Source organism: Limulus polyphemus, unplaced genomic scaffold (genome assembly GCF_000517525.1).
Source record: "Limulus polyphemus unplaced genomic scaffold, Limulus_polyphemus-2.1.2 Scaffold1635, whole genome shotgun sequence".
Taxonomy (NCBI): Eukaryota; Metazoa; Arthropoda; class Merostomata; order Xiphosura; family Limulidae; genus Limulus; species Limulus polyphemus.
The window spans coordinates 126,737-153,904 of record NW_013667245.1 but is presented as its reverse complement, the minus strand read 5'-3'; the positions used below and the strand labels follow the sequence as shown (position 1 = coordinate 153,904).

The 27,168-nt window shown below is 32.1% G+C and overlaps 1 protein-coding gene across 3 annotated transcripts in view; it reads left to right on the top strand.

Annotated features, from left to right (window-relative positions):
- The first annotated feature begins 444 nt into the window (after window positions 1–444).
- Window positions 445–27,168, top strand: part of LOC106464383 (GDNF-inducible zinc finger protein 1-like) — a 36,966-nt gene continuing 10,242 nt past the window's right edge. The window contains exons 1-3 of one of the 3 annotated variants that reach the window (XM_022392072.1): window positions 445–825; window positions 11,827–11,869; window positions 15,694–15,957. In XM_022392072.1, the coding sequence (XP_022247780.1) occupies window positions 15,915–15,957 (43 nt within the window). In that variant the 5' untranslated portion in view covers window positions 445–825; window positions 11,827–11,869; window positions 15,694–15,914. Of the gene's footprint in view, window positions 826–2,066; window positions 2,136–11,826; window positions 11,870–15,693; window positions 15,958–27,168 lie in introns of all 3 variants that reach the window. The other 2 variants (XM_022392071.1, XM_022392070.1) reach the window with 2 other exon arrangements.

Sequence of the window (27,168 nt, the reverse complement as noted above, 5' to 3'; positions counted from 1 at the left end):
ACTTACTGCATTCCTTTAGTCAGTAGTCAAAATTTAGAACGGTAACAGATAGTCCTACGAACTTTGTCACAAATGCAACATACAGATAGTATTTATCGTGATAGAAATAGTTGATAAAGGCAAAATAAAACCATAAACAGGAAGTAATAGTGCTATTAATTGATTTTGACCTTTTGAGTCTTGCGCTTTCTATCCTTATTTATTAGTTTTCACATAAACATTGTAGAAGAATATTACGCTTTATAAACGTTATCTGAGTAAGAAAATACTATTGATTGCAATTTAGGGTTTAAACTGTTTTTTATTGCATTTGATTTTTCAATACTTTAACATCAGTGAATTGTATGTTTTTAAACAAATTATTAATATTCGGAATTAAATATAATTGATACCCTGTGGCGCGACAATCTAAATATGTGTGTTGTTATTGGTTGAAAAGGAAGTTAAGGTTTGTGGTAGATAAGCGTTAGACATCGAAAAGTTAATGTAATAATAAATTATAGTAGTAATGCGAACAGAAGGGTGATACTAATACTAAGTATTACTTAGTGTTAGTACTAGTAGTGTGTAACCTCTATATTAAGGGAAAGAAAGTTAAAAATATGAATTAATGTTTTTTTAGAACTTTGATGGTAGTTGCAAACGATGTGTTTACACTTATCAATCCCTATTACAATATAGTATCGGATATTTGGTATTACAAATATAACTTTCAGTTTCAACTCAAATTTTAATCGGTAGTTATACTGTTAATATGTTATTCTGTTTTACCGCACAAGTAGAAGTTTGAAGCTTATGTTCTTAAAAGTTAAATGAAAAATGCAGGTAAGGTGTTGTACATGTAGTTGTATTAGTAGTGACACATATAAAGTGTTAACTCAGATTATACTATTCACGAATACCGAATAGTGTTACCAGATATCCAAAGCATAAAAATGTGACTTTTTTTTTTCATACTTTGTGACTGTAAGTTGTAACACTCTTGAAACAGTTTACATTAACACTTTATGTTTGCCAAATGATATGATTTTTATTGCATCATGTTTTGATTTAATAGAAAAACGAAATGTAATAAAAGCTTATATTATTAAAAAATAATAAGTATAATAAACAATGTACCTAAGTTGTTTTTAACTTACTCATAAAAAAACAGTTGCTTTATTTCTTTTTTGTGGCTGGGCAGGTCTTCAACTATCAGTTTCCACTGCTGCCCAATGACAGGCTAAGATAACCAATCATATAGGGATGGTGCACTACCATGTAGTTTGTCTTTTTCAGGTTATTTTCTAAGTGAAATATAAAGGAGCTGTGGATAATGACAAATCATAGGTATCAAACTCGCGGTCACTGATATATAAGGAAACTGAGAGAGTAATACTTTTACTGTATCTGATTGGGACAAAAGTCTAAAAACTGGGATGATCTCAGTTTTACAGGGACATCTGGTAACTCTATTCATGAATGCTCCAGTTAATTCAAATATCAGTGCAAATTTTGGTAAAGAAATTTAATTAAATACTATTTTAGTTATAAAGTTTGCTAAATAATGTCTATATTAGGACAAGCACAGTAACAAAATGTCATTTTGTCAGATACTCATAGTTGAAACCCAAATTAATTGTACCTTTGTATCGAATCCAAGAATTTATCTGTATTGTACTTAGCCTAACACATGATGTATTGCTCAGCAATTTTAGCATAAAAAGTATTCATATTTCCTCTTTCATCATCATAACATTATGGACAATAAAGGATATGGTATCCCATGGAGACTGCCCTTATGCACTAAGCTAGACTAATCTTTTAAGAAAAATAATAAAGCGAGCTCTATCAGTTAAATATATATAAAGCCTTTCCTTATATTCTGAACAATTTGCTGTCATTTTCCATTGTTTCATGTGTTGGAACTCAACCATGTATGAGAATGATTTAACCCATTTCTACCTTAGTTAAAATCATATGAGTTATATTAGTTTTAGGACACTCTATGTGTGGTAATATTTCTTGTTTTAAGTTATGTAGTTGAATTTTATAGAAATGTCTAAAATCACACTTTTGTTAATAAGATGTAGGCCAAGTGATATGATGTGGACTTCTGTCGTGAGTACAAAAACTTGAAAATGACTGTTTCACATGTAAGCACTAAATTTCTTATTTTTTACGGTTACTTTTCATTTACTATATAGAAATAACTAAAATGTTAAAATTAGAAACTTACTAGGTTAGAAAATAAAAATTAAATAAACAAAATACTTGTGACTGCAGGCACCCATTGCAAGTATGGTTGTGTAAGTTGATGAACATGCTGGTAACTGGATCCTTTGTTTGCACAAAACTTATCCCATGCAGTAAATAGCCGTTGCCTACTTTGAAATGGTCTGAATGCAACTGTAAAAAAATAAAGCTAAATGAAAAGTTAATTATCTTTGGCCGTAAAAATAAATAGTATGTAATTATCAGTTACAATATACAGTAATACTGGAAAAAAAAGGGTTGAAAAAATTTATCTTATATTTTTTTGTTACTTGGTGGTTATGAGGCTGGTCAACCAGACCAAGCCCATATATGGTGTTAAGATAAAATATAAAGTTTTACCAAGAAAAAAATTGATGCTCATTTAGGAGGTTCTAGAGGTTACTATGCAAATGAAGTATGAAAACTGTAACATGAAAATCACCTTGTACTCAGAATGACTTAGTGAAAGTTTGGTAAATTTACAGACAACTCTTTAGTGAAAATACTTAATTAAAAAATCAGACTTGTTATGTGTACTAAAAACTTTGCCAAGTTTCGTAAAGATACACTTATTACATTAAAGTTATAGTATATATAATTTTGTGGTTATGAGATTTGTCAAATTGATCACACCTGTGAATGGACAGTTAAATAAAATATGTTAGTGAAGTTGAAATCCTGTTATACACTCATTTTTTTCAAAAACCCAAATGGATTTGTTAAGATCTTATTTTCTTTTTAGAAAAGACTGTTATAATCTTACTGAAGTTTTCAAAATTATTCAAAGGACCAATATGATAAAGGCCTCTGATTTCTTTGTGCTCTAGTATGTAAATAAGAGGATGAGAGGACACAAGTTTAAGAGTTGGAAAAGACAGACTGGTCTTCATTTAACAGTTTTTAATTTTCCAACTGGGTGATTAGCTTTTGAAATGAATTATCATCCTCAGTAGTAGAGGCCAGCACTTTACAGGAATTTAAGAGGGAAATCAGTTTCTTCAAAAAATAAAGATTGTCATTAACTGTTAATTTTTCTCAAGAGTGAATAACTGGATGTACATGGACAGTCTTGAAGGAGCAAATGCATCATTGTCTGTATGTTATCCCTAAATCTTGATCTGATTTAAAGTCACTAGCCTAATCTCACTTTAAAAAATTCTAAATAACAATCATAAAACCTTTAAGCTAATAAGAGCTAACTACATGTAGAACCAATTTTAAACCATTATTTGACTAAAGCCTGTGGTTGTGTGTATTTGGATCTGACCCCTTCCCCATGTCAACCCCAGGTGCCCTTTTGTTTTCCCTGTGCATTGTTTCTGCTATCAACTGGCAAACTGCTGGACCAATTCTCCCCAAACTTAGTATAAATCCTTAGGGCCTTCTGGGGAGTAACGAAAGGGCTCATTTTTCAGGTATGACCCCCTGTGTTGCCCTCAGGGGCCCCAGTAACTTCTCTGTGCATTGTGTGGGTATGTCAGTAAAATTATATAGGGAACAAAATAGTATGGTGGATTTGGTTAGCAGAAACTGCCAATCAGTATTAAATTTGATTAACAATTGGCAAATATTGCTTAACATCTTTTTGACATTCATCATTTTAACACATTATGGCAACTAAATCTGGCACTAAAAGTCCTAACTATTTGTTAAGACATCCACTAATGAAAAATAGGTAAATGGTATATTTCTATTCTAATAACACTTTTATTCAACTTCAAACCCTAATATTTAATTGTGCCATGCATGGCGTTTCATGAACAAAATAGTTCCTGGTATATAAAGTAAAACTTCAAACTGCAAGAAATACCAAACACCTCAGCTGTCACAAAATAGTTCAACAATTGATTAACCAGAGAAAGAAGTGACTTGAAGATATTGCAACTGAACAAGGTTGCCAGAAATCATTTTTCAAATTGATCTAGTTTATTTCTTTTTTGGAGAGATCTCATCACTCTCTTCATAACATGTCTCCTTGGCTTTTTGAAGAAGAAAATGTCTGGTGACTTTTCAGCAGTAATTACCTCTCTTGCAACAGGCATCCTTTACTGTGCATGTCACGAGATTTTTAGTGAATTACATTCAAAATTTAATTTAACTACTTTTTGTTTGTTCATGTTATACCAATTAGTATAGCATAAAATTGTAGCTAATAATCCATATTTTAATAGTATACAAGATTTAAGTTCTTTATTTTACAAGGCAATGTTAAAAAAGATCCTGAATTTCCCTTAGTGTGAGAAATATGATATTTTTTCTCTTGGCTCCCATCTTCTCTAATTTATTTACCATTCCTCCAAGAAGTACGAAATTTAATGTAAATTACTTATAATAATATTGTCATTGCTCATATAAAGCATAATTTTCAATCCTTCAATTTTGTTTGGTTACAGTAATCAAATAGAAAATCAGACCCCTCTTACCACATCCTCCTGTCACATCCTTTCTTTCAGGATTTGTCAATAGTTCTCTCTTATGTTTAATAGTACATTATTTTTAACCAATAGAGACCCAAGGTTTTCATCTATCAAATGACATATTATATTACATTGTTTTCTGTATAAGAAAATGTTAATTTCTATTTCAGTACAAACTTTGTTCCTATGGGAAGCACATTGCTTAGCTGGGATGAATTTGTAATGGCTCTTGTTCCATAGTTAGAAAGCCAGAAAAATTGTGATAGTTATGGAAAATTGTCTGCTTTTTGCATGTTATTATTCTGTGTTCTTTGGTGAATTATCTAATTAAATAAAGATTATTTAGTGCACTACTACTACTACTACCATTAGTATAAAAAAGTAGGATTAAGTGTCTTCAACAGTCAACAGCAAATAAAAAGAAGGCCCAGGTAAGTACTTTATTTTTTGTTTTTCATGTGTATTCTTTATTTATTATAAAAGTAATTAAAATGTAAAAATAGGAAACCTTTTTAGGTTAATTAAGGTTAGATTAGGTAAATTGAATAATAATAATAATATAATAAAAAATTTTCATGAGGTAACACACACACACACACACACACAAGCAGCTTTGAGTAGCTCATGAGTAATGTAATTCAATAGCATAACGTGAGCCACATATTCCCCAAGTGATTTACAACTTATAATGGCATGAATTGTATTGGTAGTTATACACAGTTCAAAGGGCAATCAAGTATAAATAGATGTATAGTGTTATGAGTTTAAAGCTACTTAGGATAAACAAACATAGTTTCATGTTACAATTTGAAGTCATTTCTAGAAAGAAAGAAAAGAAAATAGTTTAGTTTTATTTTGATTTCTTTTTTTTGGTGGTTATAAGGTCAGTCAAATTGACCAACCTTGTATATAGTTAGTGTAGAAAAACTAATAATGATCAAATATAAAGTTTTACTGAAGAAATGTTTGAAATATATTTAGGAGATTTTAGAGATTATGCAAGTAACATTTGAGATGAAGAAATGTATTGTTAATCTTAACATGAAAATCATATTGCACTTGACTGGTCAAAAAACTCAATATATTCACGGACAAATACTTATTAAAAACTGATTTTGTGTGGAAATGACTTGTAATGTTTACTAAAAACTCTGCCAAATGTTGTGGAGATAATCTTTATATTCCTACTTCGTGAATGAATCACTAATGTTTACTAAATACCACCACATGATCATCATTGTTTGTTTTTAAAATATGCAGTAATTCATCACTAATCTTTTGTATATCAAGTACATTGACAAGTAATTAAAATGTGTTGTATTATGATCAATAAGGGTAATAAGATTTTTACTTAAAACATATTGTGGTTGAAAGGAGAAATAATTAATTATCAAGTTAGACAACTTACATACTCATTTGTTTGAATAGGATGAAAAAAAAGAGGATTCAATGAAGTTTTGATTCATCAGACTATTTTGCAGTTGACCACCATACTAATGAAACAGTAAACTTGACTAAACTTATTTGATTTGATGACAATTTTAGTTGGTGACCATGTGTAAACTTTGTACCTGATTAAGACTAAACCTTCTTCAAACATTGTGCAGTTGTTACTAGGTTAAACTTGAAAACTTTTCTTTGTTACCCATTTATTTTCTAAACTGTATATATAAACTTACCTTATCTTAAGTTGTATTTTGTATACTCATTGAAGAACATTTCTGTAGTTTTTAAACACATAATTTAACACACAAATACTTTCACAATTCACAAATGAGAGAAACATTTACAGAAATTGCAAAAAGAAAATGATACCTATATATTTACTTATCTATTATGTGATTCATCTCTCCCCTCCTCTACTCAAGGATCTGTCTTGGTGGCTGGAACAATCCAATACCACCATCAGTGTTCCATTACTTCAACCCAAACTGGACCTGCACCTCTTCACCTGTGCTTCCCTCTCTGATTGAAATCCCACATTGGACACATGAACCCAGGATGAGTCTTCTCTCCATATCAATGTGCTCAAACTTCTAACAGTTCATTAGGCATGTTCCAATTTCTTACCCCTACTTGAGTATCTTTTAGTTATGTCCCCTCTTCTACACAGCATGACAACCTAACCCTCTTTTCTCTTGCCAACTATAACATGTCACTGTTCCATCAAAGCATCTTATCCCTCCACCTTCATATTTGGGATTTGGCCAGTCACTCACCCATAGAACTAGACTTTTCAATTGTGTACTCTTTTTACTTTATCATTCCTGTTGCCCTTCCAATTTGTTCATATACCACTGTCAGTGGCATATCTTTCATCATTGGTCTATCTGTCATCACCTTTCACCTGACCGTCCTACTGTTGGCCATCTCTCCTTTTTCTTTGCTTGACTGTTTGTCCATGGACTAGCTGTCTCCTCCATTGTTGGTTATTATGTGGTCTTGTCCATAACATTTCACTTTTCTTGATACCACAGGGTGTTTTCTTCCCCAGTTCTCTCTACCTTGTTCCATTCTTCCTTCTCCATAGACTCCTTGTCCCACTCCCATGCTTGACTGGGACCCCAGTGTCATTCTGTTTACCTCTTACCTGTGAAATTTTTGAGCTGTTGGCAACTTGCACCTAATAAATACCTCCTTTCTCTCAAGATCTATTTCATCTTACTTCTCGCTTGTGGTTATCATTTGCATATTTATGTTATTGCTTCTTCCAGTACCCTTGTCTATTGCTCTCATATTCTTTGTCCTGACTGGCCCTTCCTTCCTGAGACTTCAGCCATTTGGGAAGGGGATTGCTCTTTCTCTCTTGTTTTCCTTCCTTCTATTTCTCATCCCTATGATAAGTTAGACTTGGACAGGCCGTTGTACCCTGTTCATGCTGTTTGTTGTTACTTATCTCCTACCTCGTACATTTGAGGCTCCTGTTACCAGTTCTTCATTTCCAGGGATATTCTCCTTCTGCTCTTACAGTTTGGGTCTGGCAACTTCTGCATTTTGTCTACTCATCATTGGGGTGGTGCTTACAGATCATTCCACCTTTCATCCCATCAGATTTGTCACTTCACTCATTTCTGACAGTTGCTGGATGAGATCCTTCTGGTGGACATTTGGACTACCCCACACACCTTTGTTGCCCACCTGGCTGTCTTGTGTCATTTTTAATTTTTACAGCATTCACTCATAGGATCCCACTTGGTGGCTGATGGTCCCTCCAAGGGTGAGCCCATAGCCAGGGGGGTGGGGGTGCAAATGAACCCCCCAGTCCTGCTGGAGATATGCTCACCTATTAACATTTATTTTTTCCTTTGATATGGACTCTCATAGTATAATTGCTTTTGTAACACTGTGCATACATGCAGAAATAACATTTTTATACTTATCAGAGAAAATTTATTAGAAATGTTTATTTGCAGTAATAATAAAGGAACTATCACATATTTCAGAATTTTTTTTCCACCCATGAGCACTAAAGTTACACATGAAATGAGTTCCATTTGGACCAAAAAGAACCTCCAACATCCAGACTTGTCTATGGTCTTGGAGGATATACTTTTTTCCCAAAATCATCATCGAGCCAGGATAACAGAAAGTGCTCATACCATCTGCCCTGGCTTCATATATGCCCATTGTGAAATGGGGTGTTCTGCAAGACCACTTGAGGTATCCTCATGGTATATCTATATATCTGACTATTGTCCAGTCTGGGCCATACCTATTCCATGGACTATCATGGAAAAAGACAGCACCAGGGGGTGTTCTGCACACTTCCTTGGCTCGTGATTCCTGGCTTTTCAAAATAGGGTTATGTGGTCACCTGTTGCACTGTCTCCAGTAATAGACCTTCCAGGACTGAAGGACAGACAGGGATCCAGCTATTTCCTTTCGGTCTATTTCCTACAAATTCCTTCCCCTTTTTCTCATTTAGTGGAGTCAGGGAGACCTTTGCCAATTACCATTTCCTTACCCCTGAGGTGGTGGACCATGGAGAAACCTCACTGACTGGGACCTTACTGCTGGGACTAGAACAATGGGTTCCAATATGATTGGAAGTGGGGTGTAGATGACAATCTCAGTGTAGCACAGGTCACCCCTCATAAAACTATACCACATGCCCTCATTCTGTGACCTGAGTCTGTTCAGTAGAATTGAGGCAAGCACATAAGACAATATTGCGCCCTCCTCCTGCAGCCTGTGACTGTCCAATTAAGTTGAAGTGAGCATGCAACACTATCCCATGGCCTTTTCTTGCATCTGTATCTTTTCAGTAAAGTTGAGGTGTGCACAGTCAATTCACATGCTCTCCTCCTGTGGACATCACTTATTCAGTTGAGTTGAATCTAGCATGCAGTAACAAACTGTGCCCTCCTCCTGCAGCTGATGTCTGTTCAATTGAGTTGAGATGTGCATACACCATACCATTCTCTATAGCATGAATACTGTGCCCTTCTTTCACAGGTGGTGTCAGTTCAATAAATGCTGATGGTAGAGTTAAGGTGAGCATAAAGTATGATCTGAATGTGCCCCAACCACCCTACACATATTGGCTTTCTGACCTTTTGTGTGAAAGTATTTGGACAGTCATGTTCTTATTCCACCAATCCCTGTGACACATGGGGCTTGTTTACCTTTTCCTCTCTTTATTCCTGAATGAAGAGTATACCTTGGAAAATATGAAATTCAGTCTCCCATGGGTGTGCCCCCTATGGAGCTTCTGCCTTTGATTGTCACACTCATGGGCTTCTTTCAGGCACTTTCTGAAGAGAGCTCATCTAGGTAATTCTTTGCACTGGCCATTCCACCACTTCATTGTGGTATTCTAGTTTACTGTATGCAGAGGTGTGGTATTGTCTCGGAAGTTAACATTTTCCTTACCTGAAAATGTATTTCCAATAGAAACTTGCCTTTTCACACACATACCCACCTATCCTTCCCACTTCCCATGCACATTTTCTTACTTGCCTCATCGAAAAATTAAGATTAATGAGTGCATGTGCATAGAGGGAGTTAGTGTGCATTGAGGTGTGTCACCCTCTACTGATGGAGGACTTTTGTTGCATAATGATGTCATTATGCAAAAGTGCAATTCATGAGAAACCTTGTGAAATTAGATGGGAGTTCATTAAAAGATGGTGGCATGCAAATGTGTGGAGAAGATAGCTTATTGTGTGGAGAGATGAGTTTATCTGTCAGAAATACCCTTTCAGGTAAGAAAAATGTTAACTTTTTATGCCCTCCTTAAACTGCTAGTGATAATACTGTACTTCTAATATTGTTTTGCACTTTTCAACTGGTTATCATGAGGGCAATAATATTTCTGGGAACATTTCAGTAATAACTATGTTTCACATCAAAATATGAACATTTCCAAGTCCAATAATCAGATATGCCACAGTTAGATCTTGGGCTCTGTCCCTCATGTCTTAGGCATCTTCAGTGGCAACTTTTGCTGCATAGGTGGTGCAGCCATGATAACTAGGTCTTGTTTGATCTTTGATGACATCATGGAGCCTTGGGACTGCTTTGAATCTGAGTTACCCATAGCAGTATCTACTACATCTGGCTTCTGCTTCATCATACTGTTTGATGTAACCACCTCAAACTATTGTGTTATATTAAAAATAGCTTTCATCAGAGGTAAAATGACCTTAAGACTCATGGGTTCATTTGGCTTCCACTTTACAAATTTGTCTATAAGAATCTTATTGTGATCAGCAGATGACTGCTTGGAATTGCTGTCCTTGCAATTTATTAAGATTGTCCATGTAAGTGGCTAAGTTCTTGTGTAACCTACTTCTTTGAACTTTGTTTTGTAGATTTCTTGATTCTCCACAAAGTTGAATCTTCAGCATAACTCAGCGTAAACTTTATCTTTGTCCTGTTACTCCTCATCCAAATGCTCTAGGCATCAAATGCTGTAATCTGCAGACTTTGTATTATCTATCTCTTATTCAACATGTTCTGTGCTACTGCCACCCTAAATGGTAAAGATGATCATTATCTCTCTCTTTAAAAAGTAGCAGTAGGTTAACATTATGGATAATGGGCCCAGTCATTTTGACCAACCTTGTAACCACCATGAAACTATATGTACTATAACTGTTAATGTACTTAAACCTATCATCATAAAACTTGGTAACATTTTGGTAAATGTTACATATCTGTTGTACACAAAAAAATTGATTTTAAATTAAGTATTTTTGCTGACTCTGAACTTGTGAAGCCTTTACTGAGTCAGTTTTCATATTTAATTTGCATAATCTCTTGAACTTTTTAAATAGATATCAAAAAAATTATTTTGGTAAAATTCTATACTTTAATTCTTATTTTTTGTACTGTAACATTAGCTGTAGCAAAGTCATATGTAGCTAAAGTTGAAAAACTGAAATAATGTCTCCAAATTGTAATATACAATTAACAGGCAGTCAGTAGCACTGCTTATGTAATGATTGCTCACACTGTTCATCGAAATGGTATTTTAAATATCTCTTCAATAGGTCATCAGAACTTTACAATATGTTACAGTGTTTCCATTTATAACAATATTTATTTAATGACTGAGTCAAGTTCTGGGAATGTCTGTAAATATCATTGCAAAGCATTTGAATTTATTGTTCTTCTTTCTTCTGCTGCTTGTTTATTACATGATAACCCCAAAACTAAAACAAGGGTGTCAACCAATTTCACTGAGGTGACAGTTTCAAATCGAGTATCAGCTTTTTATAAGTATTATTAAGTAGTAGTAATTAAAAAAGAATCATAATTCTAGTGTAATGATGTTTTAAACAGCTTAAGTGCAGGGTGAAACAGCTGGTAGTAGTTAAACAATAACTATTACAGTCGGAACCTCACTGTATTTAGAAGTTGGTTATAAATACAACTTTCCTATGTCTATTGAAACACTGCATTTAAAAATAAAACAAGTAAAGAGAAAACTTTTCAAAAAAGGATGTAAATTTAGGGATTGCTAACATCAATCTATCAAAAACAATGCAAACAAGTTAGTAGGGATGGCATTTGCATCATCCCTATATAATAGCACAGGCAAGAATTAACATATAGCAACATATATAACTATTCAATCACAGTTGAGTTTCATTTATAATATTTTTGTCTATTAACATTTTACTACACAGTTCCCTTTTTGAAAAGTTTTTCTTTATTTGTTTATCTTCAGAGCTTTAGGACTTTTTGAACCATGACAAACAGTAAACCAACAGGTGGGTTAGCAGAGTAAACAAGTATATTTATTATTTTTACATCATGCTCATTTGTGTGTGTTTGGTGAGGAGTGATGATGAAAAAATGTTTTTCATTTAAATTTTTTTTATCTAATAGGTTTTTGATTATTAGGTTTTAGTTACTTTTGTTAAATACGTAATATAAATAAATAAAGATATGCATAAAAACAATGAAATTTAGAACTTACCTCACCTTTAGGCCTGTTTGCACTTAAGTGCCTACTATTGTAAGTCCTTTTTTTTTTTTTCTAACTGTGTTGATTGTCCTAAAACTAATTCATTTGGCTTTCAAATATGAATTTTAAAAACCAAAAACACATCACTCACTAGGTCAGATTGTAGGAAAAAAACTGAATGTATCTGGCTTTCTAACTAACTAAAAAGTATGTTTAAAAAGTTTCATTACTTCTGGAAGCAACATCTCTGGTCTATACACATCAAACTCTCATGGCATATATGGCTTTTATCACTCAATCAAAATGAACTACTGTGTGATTTAAGTAGTGTATAGTTTTAGTTTTCCATTGGTTATAAACATGTTCAGTAGTAATGTCAGAGAGAATCATAGACATTTCTTAACAGACAGAGGGTATGGGAGGAAAATGTCAATGTGGGTTGAAGAAATTTGATATTTTATTAAAGAAAGAATGTAAGAGGTTTCCATTTTATATTCTAGCTTGTAAGTATCTGCAGTCGAACAATCTGAAATGTTTGTAAGACAAGAGAATAAATATATGAATAAGAATTCAGTGCCACCAAATCACGTGACTCAGAAAGTTGCAGATTGAGAACTTATTTAAACATTTCCTTTTAAAATTAAAAATTAAAACTAAATATAAAAATTAGAGCCCTCCAGTGGCACAGTGGTAAGTCTGCAGACATATGCTGCTAGAAACTGGGTTTCAATACCTGGGGTGTGTACAGCACAGATAGCCCATTGTGTAGCTTTGTGCTTAACTCCAAACAACAACAACAAAAAAAAGAATAAAAATTAGAATTATAAACTATATTTTTGAGACCAAGCTTATTGACATACGTTGATAATGAGAAATAGAAAAATTGGAAACTGTGTATATCACTGCTTGGGACCTGCAAAAAGGTATCTTTGTAACAAATCCCATGTAAGTTGGTTGACATACATATGAATAGTTCAGGAAAACCCAAATTGTACTTTACTTGCTGAAAAATTGAGCAAGAGACAAAAATTTCACAATTGACTATATGTGTTTGAGACCTGCAAAGAGTATCTTTGTACTAAATTCCATGTAAACAAGGGTAAGTAATTAACCAAAACCCCTAAAATATGGGTTTATTTAACCCTTTGATCCCTTTAAAATGATCAAAAAATGGACATATCACATATTTTAATATTTGTATGTATGGGACCTGTAAAAAAAGTATCTTTATACCAAATCCCATGCAAATTGGCCAAAATACTGTGGAGTAGTTCTCAAAAAATCTTAAAATTATGTTTCTTGTGGCTTCTTGACCCCCATGTAGTTACTAAAAATGTTCAAATCCACCACTTTTGTTTGTCATTGAGTGGAACCTGTAGAAAAGTATCTTTATACCAAATCCTTTGCAAATTGGCCAAAATACTGTGGAGTAGTTCTCAAAAAATCTTAAAATTATGTTTCTTGTGGCTTCTTGACCCCCATGTAGTTACTAAAAATGTTCAAATCCACCACTTTTGTTTGTCATTGAGTGGAACCTGTAGAAAAGTATATTTGTACCAAATCCTATGTAAATTGGTCAAAATATGGCCAAGTAATTGACCCAAAACCTCAAAATTGTGCTTTTTTGTAAGCTCTGATCCCCTAAAAAAACTCAAAATGTGCAAATCCAACTTTTTTGTATGTCAGTGTCTTGGATACATGAAAATTTATATTTGTGTCAATTTTCATCTTGATTTCTGTAAATATGACTGCACGGGAGTTGAAAATATACATTTTTGGGTTGTTTGATCTTTGACCCCATAAAGTCTTTAAAAAGGCCTAAATTAGAGGTTGAGTTGTGACAGCTGTTTTTTTTTCCTAGTTGCTTTTCACCTTCTCAATAACTCAGATGAATTGAGGATACAGACTTAAATCTTAAATGGTTGGCTAAAGCCCTTGGTCTAGAAAACAGTTTCTCTTATTCTTTGCTGCACTTTTAAATCATGTTCTCACCTCAACTGCAACTTTCTTATCCATCTTAAGTTCTACATGATCAAGAAGGTGCCTTTCTGTAGGTATGATTTACAAAGCTTACAGTAACCCAAGAATTAAATGGAACAAAGAATTACATTCAAAACAAACTCTTCAAAAACAGATCATATCAAAATATCAATTTATTAACTATTACTGTGTTATTTAGTTTCAATGATTAAAAATCAGGTCTTAATAAATCACAAATGAATACAAGTGGACAATAAAAATTAACAACTTTATTAAGTACACTTTAGTAACAAAAATGCTGCTGTGTTGGAGTCTCTTTTAGCTGAATGGTCTCAATGTACAATTTGGACAGTTTGACTCCCAAAACTGAGAATCAGACATCTACACAATATGAGGATTAAATCAAGAATAATGGCATATCACACTGTTAAGTCATACAAAAGTCATGGTTGTAGGTTACTTACATCAATGACCATTTCTTTCTGGCATTTTCAAAGGAGCTTAAATAACTTATGCAAAACTCTGCACTACTCCTTTGCTTGGGGATGACCCACTATGCTGAGAGCCATGGCACAGCAGCATAGCCATACAAGATCTGTGAAATGGTTGCTTGAGGCAAGGATTAAGCAAATTTACAATTATTTACATGTTCACAAGATTGTCAGCTGAATGCATAGCACCTGTATGACATTTATTAAAAGATTTATTTGGATATAGAAATACTAGTAGTGTGTGTTTTTGAATTCAACAAAATATATAAAATTTTGGTATTTCACTTAATTCACATTCTTATTTAACTACATTAAAAGCAAATATTTGGCCACTAAGATATACTCTTTTTAAAAGTTCTTTTAAAATTTAAAAACCATCTCCAACAATGTTGATACTGTTTATATTCATCCCTCCTTTAAAGGTTTGAATTAGTCATCCATCCTTAAATCCATGACAACAACTACATGCCAATTTTGAAATGAATATTGTTAGATTATATTGTAAAATGAGCTCTTTTTAATGACTACACACATGTATATGTAACATCTACATGTTGGCTACAAAGCTCAAACAAATTGATGCAGATGAACATGGCACCTGTCGGGTTGAAAAATTTTATTACTTGTTTCAACTATATTCATTTCGAGAACTTTGAAATCTATGAGTCAAAATGTTAGGTAAGCATCTTAAGAGCCTAGACATACATCTACACAACTACCATTGTTTTATTGAAGATAAGAGAGCCAAAGTAGAGAATTTTCATAGCTCATTGGTCATGTGACAATACATCTGAAGTTTTAAGTAGTTTTTAAAGGTTTATTTTGAAATAAAGAACTTAAAACATAGATAACGTAAAACTTTGATTCAAAATGTACATTATAATTTTAATTTTATTCACTTGATAGTAAAAGTGTTTAAATTTTGAATGTAACATGGTGACTTGCACAGAAAAGTGTTTTAAGGGTTAACAGACTACCAAGTATAATCATGTTTTATGTAAATTTTTAATATAATTATGTTGGATTTCATTTTGAATTTGATTGATTTTTTTTGCCTGTGATATGTAACTAAACATGTGAGAAATAACATTATTTATCCCATATCCATTGACTTTTTGCATGAAATCTGTTCTGGAACTTTTCTTTATCTCCACAGGGACCAGTTTTTCATGAGACAGTTATATTCATGTCACTTGAACTTTGTGGGATATATTCATTGGAATGTTCAGGACTTTTCAACACAGCTTTGCCTGCAGCTTGAGTTTATAAAATGTTGATCCAGTATTAAAGACCTTAGTGAAACATTTGCACTACCTGCCTTCATTTTCATTATGCATAATAAAAATATATTGGTTTCTGATCCAGAAAAGCTTAAGTATGCATTGTATCTTTCAAGAGTTGGTTCACCTAGACAGCATTGGTAAGTTTTCTTATTATTATCAAAGGCATGGGTGCAAGCCTAATAAAAGTGAGTTAACATCTTAAGAATTTTATCAACATCTCATGCTTATTACTATAAGGATCAATGACTCCCAAAATGATAATTTGAAATTGAAAAGGAGTATCTCAAGACACTTTGCATCTTATGGTATATCAAATGAAACTACTTTGCTCTACCTTATACCCATCCTTTTTAGAAACTTTTTCATATGACCACATTGTTATTTGATTGTTTTACATTTGTAGACAAAAATGAAGGTATAAAGTTTCATGTATTGGTAGATGACAACATTTGGTTCATTATATTTGTACTGATAATGCATACTGAGTTAGAAATAAACAAGAAAAAATATTCAATAGCTGTGGCTGTAATTAGGCCTCAAATCGGTCAAGAGATGAAGCTATGAGCTGAAAGTTTGTACTTGTAAAAAACAATTCAGAGCCATTCTATGAGCTGCTATGCTGCAGCTAAAAACTATCTAAAAATGCTAACAGCAACATACTTATTGCAGTGATATAGTTCATGCTATCAATTCTAGGGTGCTGAAATAAATGAAATTGTGAGACTATTTTAACCTTAAAAGTGCATAGTGGATTTAATACACATACCTGTGCTCTAGATTCTTTTTTCATAAATATTACTTTAATATATAGTAAACTTACTATATCATTAAAATAAGTGGGAAACTTTTGTGGATGTCCTTTTAAATTTTGATATAAATATTTTGTTATTAAGTGCTGATTACAATTGACTATTTATAATGTTTATTTTTGATCTTATGCAATTCAAGTTAGTTATTTTTTGTGTTAATGAACATTTTTTTTTTTACACTTCTGGGTCAGAATGTTTTTAACTGTCATTTACTAGATCTTTTCTTAAGATTTATGAAAATCTGAAAGGAGCAATACGTGTGAGTATTTAATATTATTCTTAGACTAGTGGATACATACATTGCTTTTTTTTCTGTAGGAAAAGCTAGTTTCACAAGGTTATAGAATTATTTTCTATCTTAATTTATTGATGTTATTTGTTGAAAGGAAATGATAGACTGTAATTTGCATAATCTTGCATGCTTATTTTGGTTACTTGGAATTCAATTAGGGTTTACCTGTAGTTCCCATATTTTTATGCTCTACTTAAACTACTAGTGATAATACTGTTGTGCACCTTTCAACTAGATATCAAGATAACTGAAAAAAGTAGAAATGAATTGTTTTATTTCTTGATGTATTTGAATCAAGTATAGCTCCAAATTATAAAAGTTAAAGAAAGATTTCTCATTTTTCTTTGTTTCTGGAACTCAAATGTGTTATAATTACAATTTTTTAACACCTACTTTTTGAATAATAACTCGTGTGTATATTATGAAGCTTATAGCACTTTTATTTTGAACTAAACTCAATCATCTATTTGGTAACAATTATTCCCTTGGTTACTAATGCATTATCAATCTCTGCAAAAAAAAATCTTATAATTGGCACAAAATGTTTCTCATTTAGGAGAAAATGGAGGATGATGCAGTATTCATCAAGAAATACCTGTTAGTAATTTGAAATTTTTATGTAGTTAATCAGGTTTTTTTTTTATTATTGGTAAAGTAATAGAACTACAGAAAAATATCCATGCAAGTTTAACCAAAATGAGTAAAAAAATTGGTTTGTGTATTAATTTGTATTTACTTAATGTGTTTTATTTTTATTGTAGTATGTAGAAACCCTGTGCCTTAATGAGATGACACATGACCAGTAGAGCTGGGCAGTTCATGGAATTTGCTATCAATTAATGATCAGGCTCATTAATTTATTCTGTTGAACTTATCAGTTATTACCACATTAGACTTGTATAGTTGAAATAATTGAAAACAGTAATAATTGGAAACACTAATTTCAGTTAGTTGATTATTTTCACAAAATTAATTGATGTAATCGATACTTAAAGGTAATTGAGTTAATCGCCTAACTCTGAAGGCTAGTGGAGTAAATATTGTGAAAAAGAGTTAAGATGGCCTCAGTTTTACAATGTATAAGTATCTTTATAATTAGTACTTAATTCATTGACTTGATATTAATATTGTTAGCAACATTTGCTTAAAGATTCTAATTTTAGTTTTTTAGATGATGAAAAATTGATTTGAAATAAATTCTCATTATTATTTGTGAAATATAAATATTGTGTCAATAAAGAATATTTTAAAGCATGTCAGTATATATAACCCTTATGTTCATTAGATTGTGTATGTTTCCTCATGATGTGTTATACTATAAATATCCACCATATTTATAAAAGTATGTATCCTCTATTGGTACCTCATTCTTGATTTATATTGAAATAAATGTTCTTAATGCTGGTTAGACTGAGGATCATACCAACTTGAGTGTAAGCAGTATTTACTGCACTATTATTTGCAGTATTTACAAAATATTTGTGCAAATTGTATATATTATATATCTACATAAAATTGTGTTCTTTATAATGTTCTGATTGAATATTGCCACCACATTACATTTCAAAATACTTAAGAAACACACCATTGGAACATATTTCTGTATAGTTTAATATGTATTCATATTTATGTTGCATAAAGTTTTTGCTTTACTTCAACTTGAAGTGTTTTTCCTACTACATTAATTATCTCACAGTCCTTTGGGAAAGGATTTGAGAGGTAATGGTTTTATTTGATATAAACAAATGTGTTTGTGTTCACACATGGTTGCATTGGTCACAATGTATAAAATGGCAGCATACAATTGAGAGAGCGAATAGGAAACCAATAGTTACAGCTTCCTCTTATTTATGATATGCAGATGTTAATTTACCCAATTCAAGACAAAATGTCTGGTTATTTTTGCTTTTTAAGCTGTTGACTGTCTGTCATATGGTCATCATTGTGCATACTCTGGCAGAAGAGAATGTGGATAATAGATATATGTATATAATGATGTAAATGTTCCTGCCTTATGTTGCTGCTGAACTGCTTTGGCAAATCAAATTGAATCAAGAAAAACAGTGTAATAAGTGATAAAATAAAAATCCTTTTTATGTCTTTTGAATGTTTTCAAAACTTCCTAAATGATGTGGATTTCATGATTTATCTGTATATATATGTATTGTGTGTGTGTGTGTATATATATGTATTGTGTGTGTGTGTATATATATGTATTGTGTGTGTGTGTATATATATATATATTGTGTGTGTAGTATATATATATATATATATATATATATATATATTGTGTGTGTGTGTATATATATATATATATATATATACATACATACATACATGTATATATTAGACAGATGTGGCATAATTTGATCGGGATTGGTGGTTTTGTGATTTCCCTGAACCCTTATTGGCCACCAATTAATCAGAAGAAGCTGATCCTTCAAACTTGAAGCTTGCATATCATAAGGCATATTGTGGAATATCCTGACACATTTGTCCTAATTCCATTATTCTCTGTGCTATTATTAGCAATTGACTTGCAGATCTGGATGCATTTTTTTTTTTTTTTACTTATATTATAATACAAATGTTTTATAAATATATCTTACTTGAAGGCAAACAATTTTTAGTTTCTCCAGAGCTATCCAAACTGCCATCTTCCTATAAATGAAACATTGTAGATGGTAAATGATTAATTTATGCTGTAGTTTGTATGAACATTATATAATTTCTTGAATTAAAAAATACTTTGAAATACGTTTTAATGGTGAAGAGTATGGGCAATCAAAGAATGCAGTAGGCCTCTATGTTACAAATTCTCTTTTCAATTTTACCTCTTTAACACATTTAAACAATCATTAAACAGTTGGTTCACTGTATAATTATAATGTTGAATAATGAATTCAACAAAATGTCATAACATTATTCACATACCTAACTTAACTTAGGTTACTCTTTGGTGAAATAAAATGGACTCAAAACTCCATAGACATTGTGTACACTTCACCATTATAAGAGGCCTAATGGTATTTCTTTGGTTTGCTGACCCAAGTTGTGTTGATGATCCTTGAATAGGCAAAACAACAGTCCACAGGAGAGGGTACAGCTAGTCAAAGAATGCAATAGGCCTCTACGTTACAGATTCTCTTTTCAGTTTCACCTCTGGTGAAAAATAAATCTTTAACACGTATATACAGTTTTTTGTATTGTTCTCTGTTAGAGTTACCAACTACAAAACATTTAATTTTACAGTAAATGCTAACACTTGAAATAATCATTGACCAGCTTATTCCAAACTAGTCTACAAAGATAACTGGCTTGAACAATTCTAGGAAAATTTCCCCCAATAGAATCCCCCCCATACACACACACAAATACAAGTTAATGTATTTATTTTTTATTTCAACATCATACTGTAGAATAAACACAGGTATGAGTACATAAAACACATCTTTTTTTTAAAAACACTGTGTGCATACATGCACATAATTTAAAACTACAGAATATCATAAATTCTTAGAAAATTCAAAAATATAAAAACAACTGTATTGGTGATAGAATATTATCATAATACATAAACAACAGAGACATTCTTTGAATCGTCCTAGCAAACACAATTATTTATAAGAAATGAGGCCGTTATGTATTTCTTACGAAAATACAACTGTTCAATTCCACGCCAAGAACATTGTGACAACTCGTGATAACTATATATAATTAATTATGAACAGTAAAATAAAAGACAAATGATATATTTCTCATTCATAAAATAAATGAAATAACAAGTACTTGCACAGTAGAAAGTGTAAACATGTTACTTAGGCTACAATTTGTGTTTCAATAAAAGCTGTGCATACAACATTGCTGCATCGTTGTGAAAACATTTTCCTCCTTTGTAAGTTTTCAAAAGCATAAACCATACAAAAAATGTATCAAATAATGTTGTTCAGTATTTTAAAACATGTAAACTGTTAATGGATTTTTTATAGATTGTTTATTTCATTAATATATATATATATTCACCATTAACATTTAACAGTGCCACAACGTTGTCACAACATATAATGCACGACGTTGTGGATTTTACCAATGCACAACTATTCAGCAATGTTGTAGAAGTTGTGTGTATTAGCTAGGTTAGTGTTAAATGATTATAAATACAATTTTTTTGTATTTTGGGGGCAATTCTGGGGAGCAATTTTTCTGATACCTGCCTGAACATTAAAAGTTTTTTTTATTCAGTCTTCTTTTTAACATTTGTACCAAACATACTAAACTTTGTGTCATGTGACATTTAGTTTCTGCTTTGTGTTTAAGAGCTTAAAAAGGCTTTTAGTGTTTTACATACATACAGACAACTTATAAAGGATAATTACTTTAGGTGTAACTCAAAGCAGCTCAGTCATGTATTATTTGTTCACTGCAGTAATAACTTTGGTCCTGGACTTACAGTACCAGGTCTAAAAATCTGGTCTTTAATTTTTTCTTAATGCAGTTGTTTAGAGAACGTGAACTTTATAGGAAACGAGATATAGTTTTGATGGGTACTATTGCACTTGTGCCTGCAAGCACCCATAAGTTATCCTGGGTGATTTTTTGCAGACCATGTCAGTAAATGACATGATGTCCACAATTTGTGTATGTTACAGGAGAGATTTAGAAACAGTAAGAACGATACAGTGTCATAACCTTTATTGTGTTGCAGATTTTCTTTTCATGACATCATGGTAGCTATAACCTATAGTGACCCCATTTTTATGTGTTCTCACAATGCTTTTATTGATCTCTCAATTGTCCTTGAACGGCTCAGTGACCTGACATGCAAAAACTATTTTTGTTTGTGTTATTCTGTAATTCAGTATAAACATCTTATTGAAATTATTTGAAGAAAATGTAACAACATTGAAGCAGTGGAAGCTGTTTGTGACCTGATTAGGGGCGAGATAGAGTCCTTCATGCGGGAAGTTCTGATTTGGCTTTTTATCATGAACCTCAATATTCTGGGGAGAATTTAGGCTCCCAGTTTCCTGCTCCTTCTTTCAGTAGGGCTCCCTCTACTGAGGGCTCATATGATCAACCACCATCTGCCCCCTTTCTGGTCATATATCATATAGACCTCATCTACAATCACCAAACATTTTTCATAAATATGCCTTGGAAAATAGAGGATTTCCAACAAACTGAATTACACTTTAACTACTTGAGAGATGATTAGGAAATGGCTGACTCTATTACCAGTACTGGAACATATTGCTGAGAATTGGGATGTCACAGAGAAATATGCCAACAGTAAACTACTCTCCACAAACAAAAGATGCTAGAATGTTAGTTTAGCTGTCAAGGATGCTACCATTTTGGTTGAGCTTAAATATTTTATATACATTGGTACTCTGCTTCAAACGTTTCTCAAATTATTCCAAAATGATGCTCCTCTTGTTCATGTTCTGCATGATAAACTCACAGAACTTGTGTCAAGCATAGTGAAAAGGTTTCTGAAACAAAAAATTATTGGTAGAAAAGCCATTAAGACAGAGAATCATCTGTCCACCATTGGCATGAAAATATGAGAGCCAACAAGAAGGGCACTGTCAAGGCTGAAACCTGATCAGCAGATAACATCTATGTTTGGAGTTGGGAGATTCGTAGTATTTTCTACTCAATAAATAAATAAATGGCTTCCTTAATAAATGAGTACAGTGTTCCTCCAATTATGGCACATACATCTTCCTAATGAAAAAAAAACTGGCTTGTGCTCCCAGAAAGTTTGCCTTCCTTCTTGTTGTCTTCCCCCCTAGTCAGTAGTTTAACATTAGTGACAGTGGCAAGTATCCTCTGTGGCTTTGCCATAACAAAGACAAGACAAGCAACATTGGTGGCAATTTTTCAATTACTTGGATAGTTGGAATAATTGAAAATTTGATTTTGGTTTAGTTGGTTATTTTTCTTACAATTGACAGTTTTGTTACAGTTGATTATTTTTTTGGACAAATTAATTGATTTAATCATAATTTTGATTAATTGATTAGTTTATGTGACACTAATTAATGTAGTTTCTGCTCATGGGTAATTGATTAAGTTGCTAAGCTCTACCTATGTTATGCATCAAACAGTTCTTTAAGGCCATTATAAAGTTCTTGTTCTCATATCTACCTCTAAACAGTAAAATTGCTCAAAGACTTGACATATCTGCAGCAAATTTGGCATAAGAAGGAAGCAGGTACTAGAGCCGTCATGCACGTAGCATAGAAGTTGAAACATGTAATGTCAGAGCAGTAGTAGAACTCATAACAGATTAATGGAAACTATCGGATAAAGAACATTCCTGAAGGTTGGTTCCTTTATGCTGATGAAGAGATGGGGGAAAGTGCATGTTTGCACTGACCATTCCTGAAGGAAAAAATCATTGCAACACCCTCTTCTTTTCCTTGCTACCAGGCTCCAAATATAAGATTCTACTAAATCTCATCAAGTTCTGCCTTAGTCTCTTGTGGAAATGTAGTTATTTAGAGATCACTGTCGGACCATAAGAACACAGTTTTTATATGTATGCCTTTCTATCATTGTTCTGCCATCACTCCTCTACTGTGTCCTTAAGAATAGAAATAAGAGTTGCCATGTGAAAACATGCTGACTAAAGTATCCAAGCTTTACTAATTACAAAATATTTTGTATGAAAGCAAGTTTTTCTTGCTTTGTTGTCTGTTCTAAATAATGAATCTTTTATTTGCTGTATTTCTAAGATTATTGCCATTTATTAGCCCTATATTTTTGACTTATTCTACTATATTTAATCCTATTTTCCCCATCAAATCTTGTGGGAGGCCTACATTATCTGCTTTTTTTTTTCACATATAAGGGTATATAGTATTACTTTTATCTTTATACTTTCTGCTGTTTTATTTACCTTTTCTTCTAGTCCCCAGCAGTGTGTGTTAAGTTTTTATTATACAATAGAAAGATGATTTGAATTCTTTATCAAATTTCTGTTTTATAGTCTTTGTCAATAGCATAATTAGTTGCTTTATGTAGCAATACATCTTACATGGGCAACATTACATTCCTACTTCTTAATACAAGGACTTGTTCTAATACAATAGTAATATTCCCATAAGCCAGTAATCATCAAGGAGTTTGTTTATCCTACATTTTCTGTGTTATTAAATTTTGCAACTATATTGCTCACATGATGGTATGTTGTAGTTTTTTGTATCTAACAGTTCACAGATTCCCTTAATTAGTTTAATACAAAAGTACAACCTCTGTCTGTAAGTAGATATTCTGTTTTTATCTGTTGTATAATTTATGAAAGCTTGGACACTTGTCTGAATTTTTTTACCATGTTAACTTATTATTTTTGGGGATCTTGTGAGGTAGTCTGAACATATAAGAATGTACTTATTCACAGAATAGGTTCTAGGTAATGGAATTACTATATCCAGAGCAATTAATTGGCCTTTCTCAACTGATCTTCATTCTAAAAACATATTGCTGTTAAAATTAATTGTTTACAAAATACTGATTTCTGCTAAAAATAATTACTATTTGTTAGATTGATTATTTAACCAATGAATAAAGCATTAAGGTATGCCATATTGTCCAGGACTCAAATTTAGGTGTTCTGGGCATAAGTGCATAAAAAGTATGAATGTATCTATTCAGAGAAGAAAAATGACTATATAATAAAAATGTTGTTTAGCAAAACACAGTATCTACAGTGTATGTCAGTATTCTTCCATTCTTAGTAGTAGTAATTTGGTTTGAATTCTTTCCATGTATACAATTGGTCAATTTTGTTTTCTTACTCCATCATCCTAAAGCTTCCATTATGTATCGTAACATGTGTAAATTCATTAAATAATTTTACTTATTGAAAAGGCTGTTTCTAATATCACCATTTAATACTCATTCCATCTGTTTTTCACCATAGCAGTTCATTTCTGTTTTAACTTGAAAACAGGAAACATGAGCTTGAATGACCTTGATAACTGCAAGACTCAATGACAGCATTGTGATATAAATAGATATTCTTATTCCAGCTGTTTCATACTAAACAAAGTGATTTTTACAATTTATTGTATCAGTTGTCATGATATCAGTATATCTGAGAATAATATCAGACTTGGTGTCTGCCAAAAAATGTGGTATGGTATACATTTAGCCTTAAAATCTAGCTATTGGTCTTTAAGAGGTTTTGGAAAAGCCCTTTGAATTTTTTTTTTATAGATAACAAATCCTATTTAATGTATTTTGAATCATTGATTAATTAGTATGAACATATGCTTGCCTTAACCTATTCCCTGATTTTTGTAGCTTATGATCAACCACATGGACTTGTTTGGCTTCTTTTTTTTTTTAATTAATCTGACAATAGTGTTAAGAGAATCTCAGTATTGGTATTCAGCTAATAACCTGTTTTTAAAAATTATTTATTACCCTCAGCTCATTATATGCTCTAATAAATCTCTCTACTTTACTTACCATGTATATCCATAACTGCTTTCTGTGCCCCTGACCAGTTACATATTCTTGTAGGTTTCATCTATAGTGTTTTGAAAGTTTTGTACATATTCCTTTACCTTGCTGGAAGATAATATTACAGTGCACTAGTAATTCACTACTACACTTAGGTCTGCATCTGGTGCTGATATAAATTTAGCATTTTGGTCTGTCATCTAATATGACAATATAAATTGACAATAGAAGCAATAATGTTATTATTTTAAGATTAGTACTTGCTACTGAATGTAATTTAATCATGACTTTTTCTGAAGCCATTATCAACTTATATTCAACTTTGATTACTTTTAGTCTGATTAATTTATATTAATCTTATTCTTTTCTCTTTAAGATTTACAGACTTGTAATCTGTCATGTTATTTATTAGGTGTAATGGAGATAGTGCAATGTCTCAATAAATCATGACAAATATAATTTACACTTAAATTCAGAAAGTCAACTGTTGCTTCTGTGTTTGTTCAATTCATAAGAACCTTTACACTGATAAAAAAAGAAACTGGATTACAAGTAACAATCTAGTCAAAAGCATCTTAGGTGTGAAAAAAGGTGTGGCGAATTAAAGAAATTAAATCAAAATTTGGTGGCCAAACTTGTAGCTACACTTATAGCATTGATATATATTTTACAGCAAATATTCATTCATTAGTTAGCCAGGCTGCATTTTTTGTTCAACATGGGACATGATGGTGGGTAAAACAAGATATATGGCCTACCTAACTAATAAATGAATGTTTGCTGTAAAATTTTTATCAATGCTATAAGAGTAGCTACCAGTTTGGCCATTCCTTTAAGTTGCACACTCAATCCTTTTTTTGGCCACTTCTTTTTTTTTCCACACCTAATGTGTTTTTGATTAGATATCATGACTTTTTGTCAATACACGCCAACAAATCACAGCAAGTTAGCAAGTGACACTTGATAGTAACCAACATTAACATTATTTGGAGCAGACCTATACATTACAGAACCAACCAGATTCTTTCAAGTATACGGTGGTAGTTTTTCCTCTCTAAAACAGTGTTCATAACTTCCTTTATAGTAATACCATGGAATATTGATTGATAGTTTCTTGTCGTCACCCACATGCACTCGGTACAGCCGTATCAAGCATCATTATTTATGCTAATTGCTTAACCTAATATCACGTGATGCTAAACACACTTTAATTAGGATAATTTAATAAAATTTGGCAAGTTTGTGCTTAAAAGTTGGCAATGAATAACAACCGTCCACAAGTATGATTCTTTTGAAAATTTGAACTAGAAACTGATAATCTAGTTTGCTTGGCCTAACCAATACTTATGTATCTGCATGTGCTTTTACCCTATAGATTTACTGCTCTAAATCAGCCATCTAATCCAAATGACAAAAACTAAATATAGTTTACTTTTACTCATAGGTGAAGCTGTAGTAAAAATTTTCAGACCGATAGCTGTGACTTTTTACGTAGACATGCATAAAAATTTTGATCAAGTTTGAGTGGTTTTTATTGAATAACTTTGCACGTGTGACTTATATTTTGACCAAATTTGACACTTAATTATAGATTGTAAGGATCTATCAAATTAAAAAAAAACAAAAGTTAAATATGTTTTTGTATCAAATAAAGTTTCTGTACTTTCATTGCGAAAAGAAAAAAAAAGGAAAACATCCAATCAAAATTGGAGATTTTATATTTTGTTTATTTCTTCATGAATTGCATTGAAATTTGGTATATGAAGTAAGGGTCC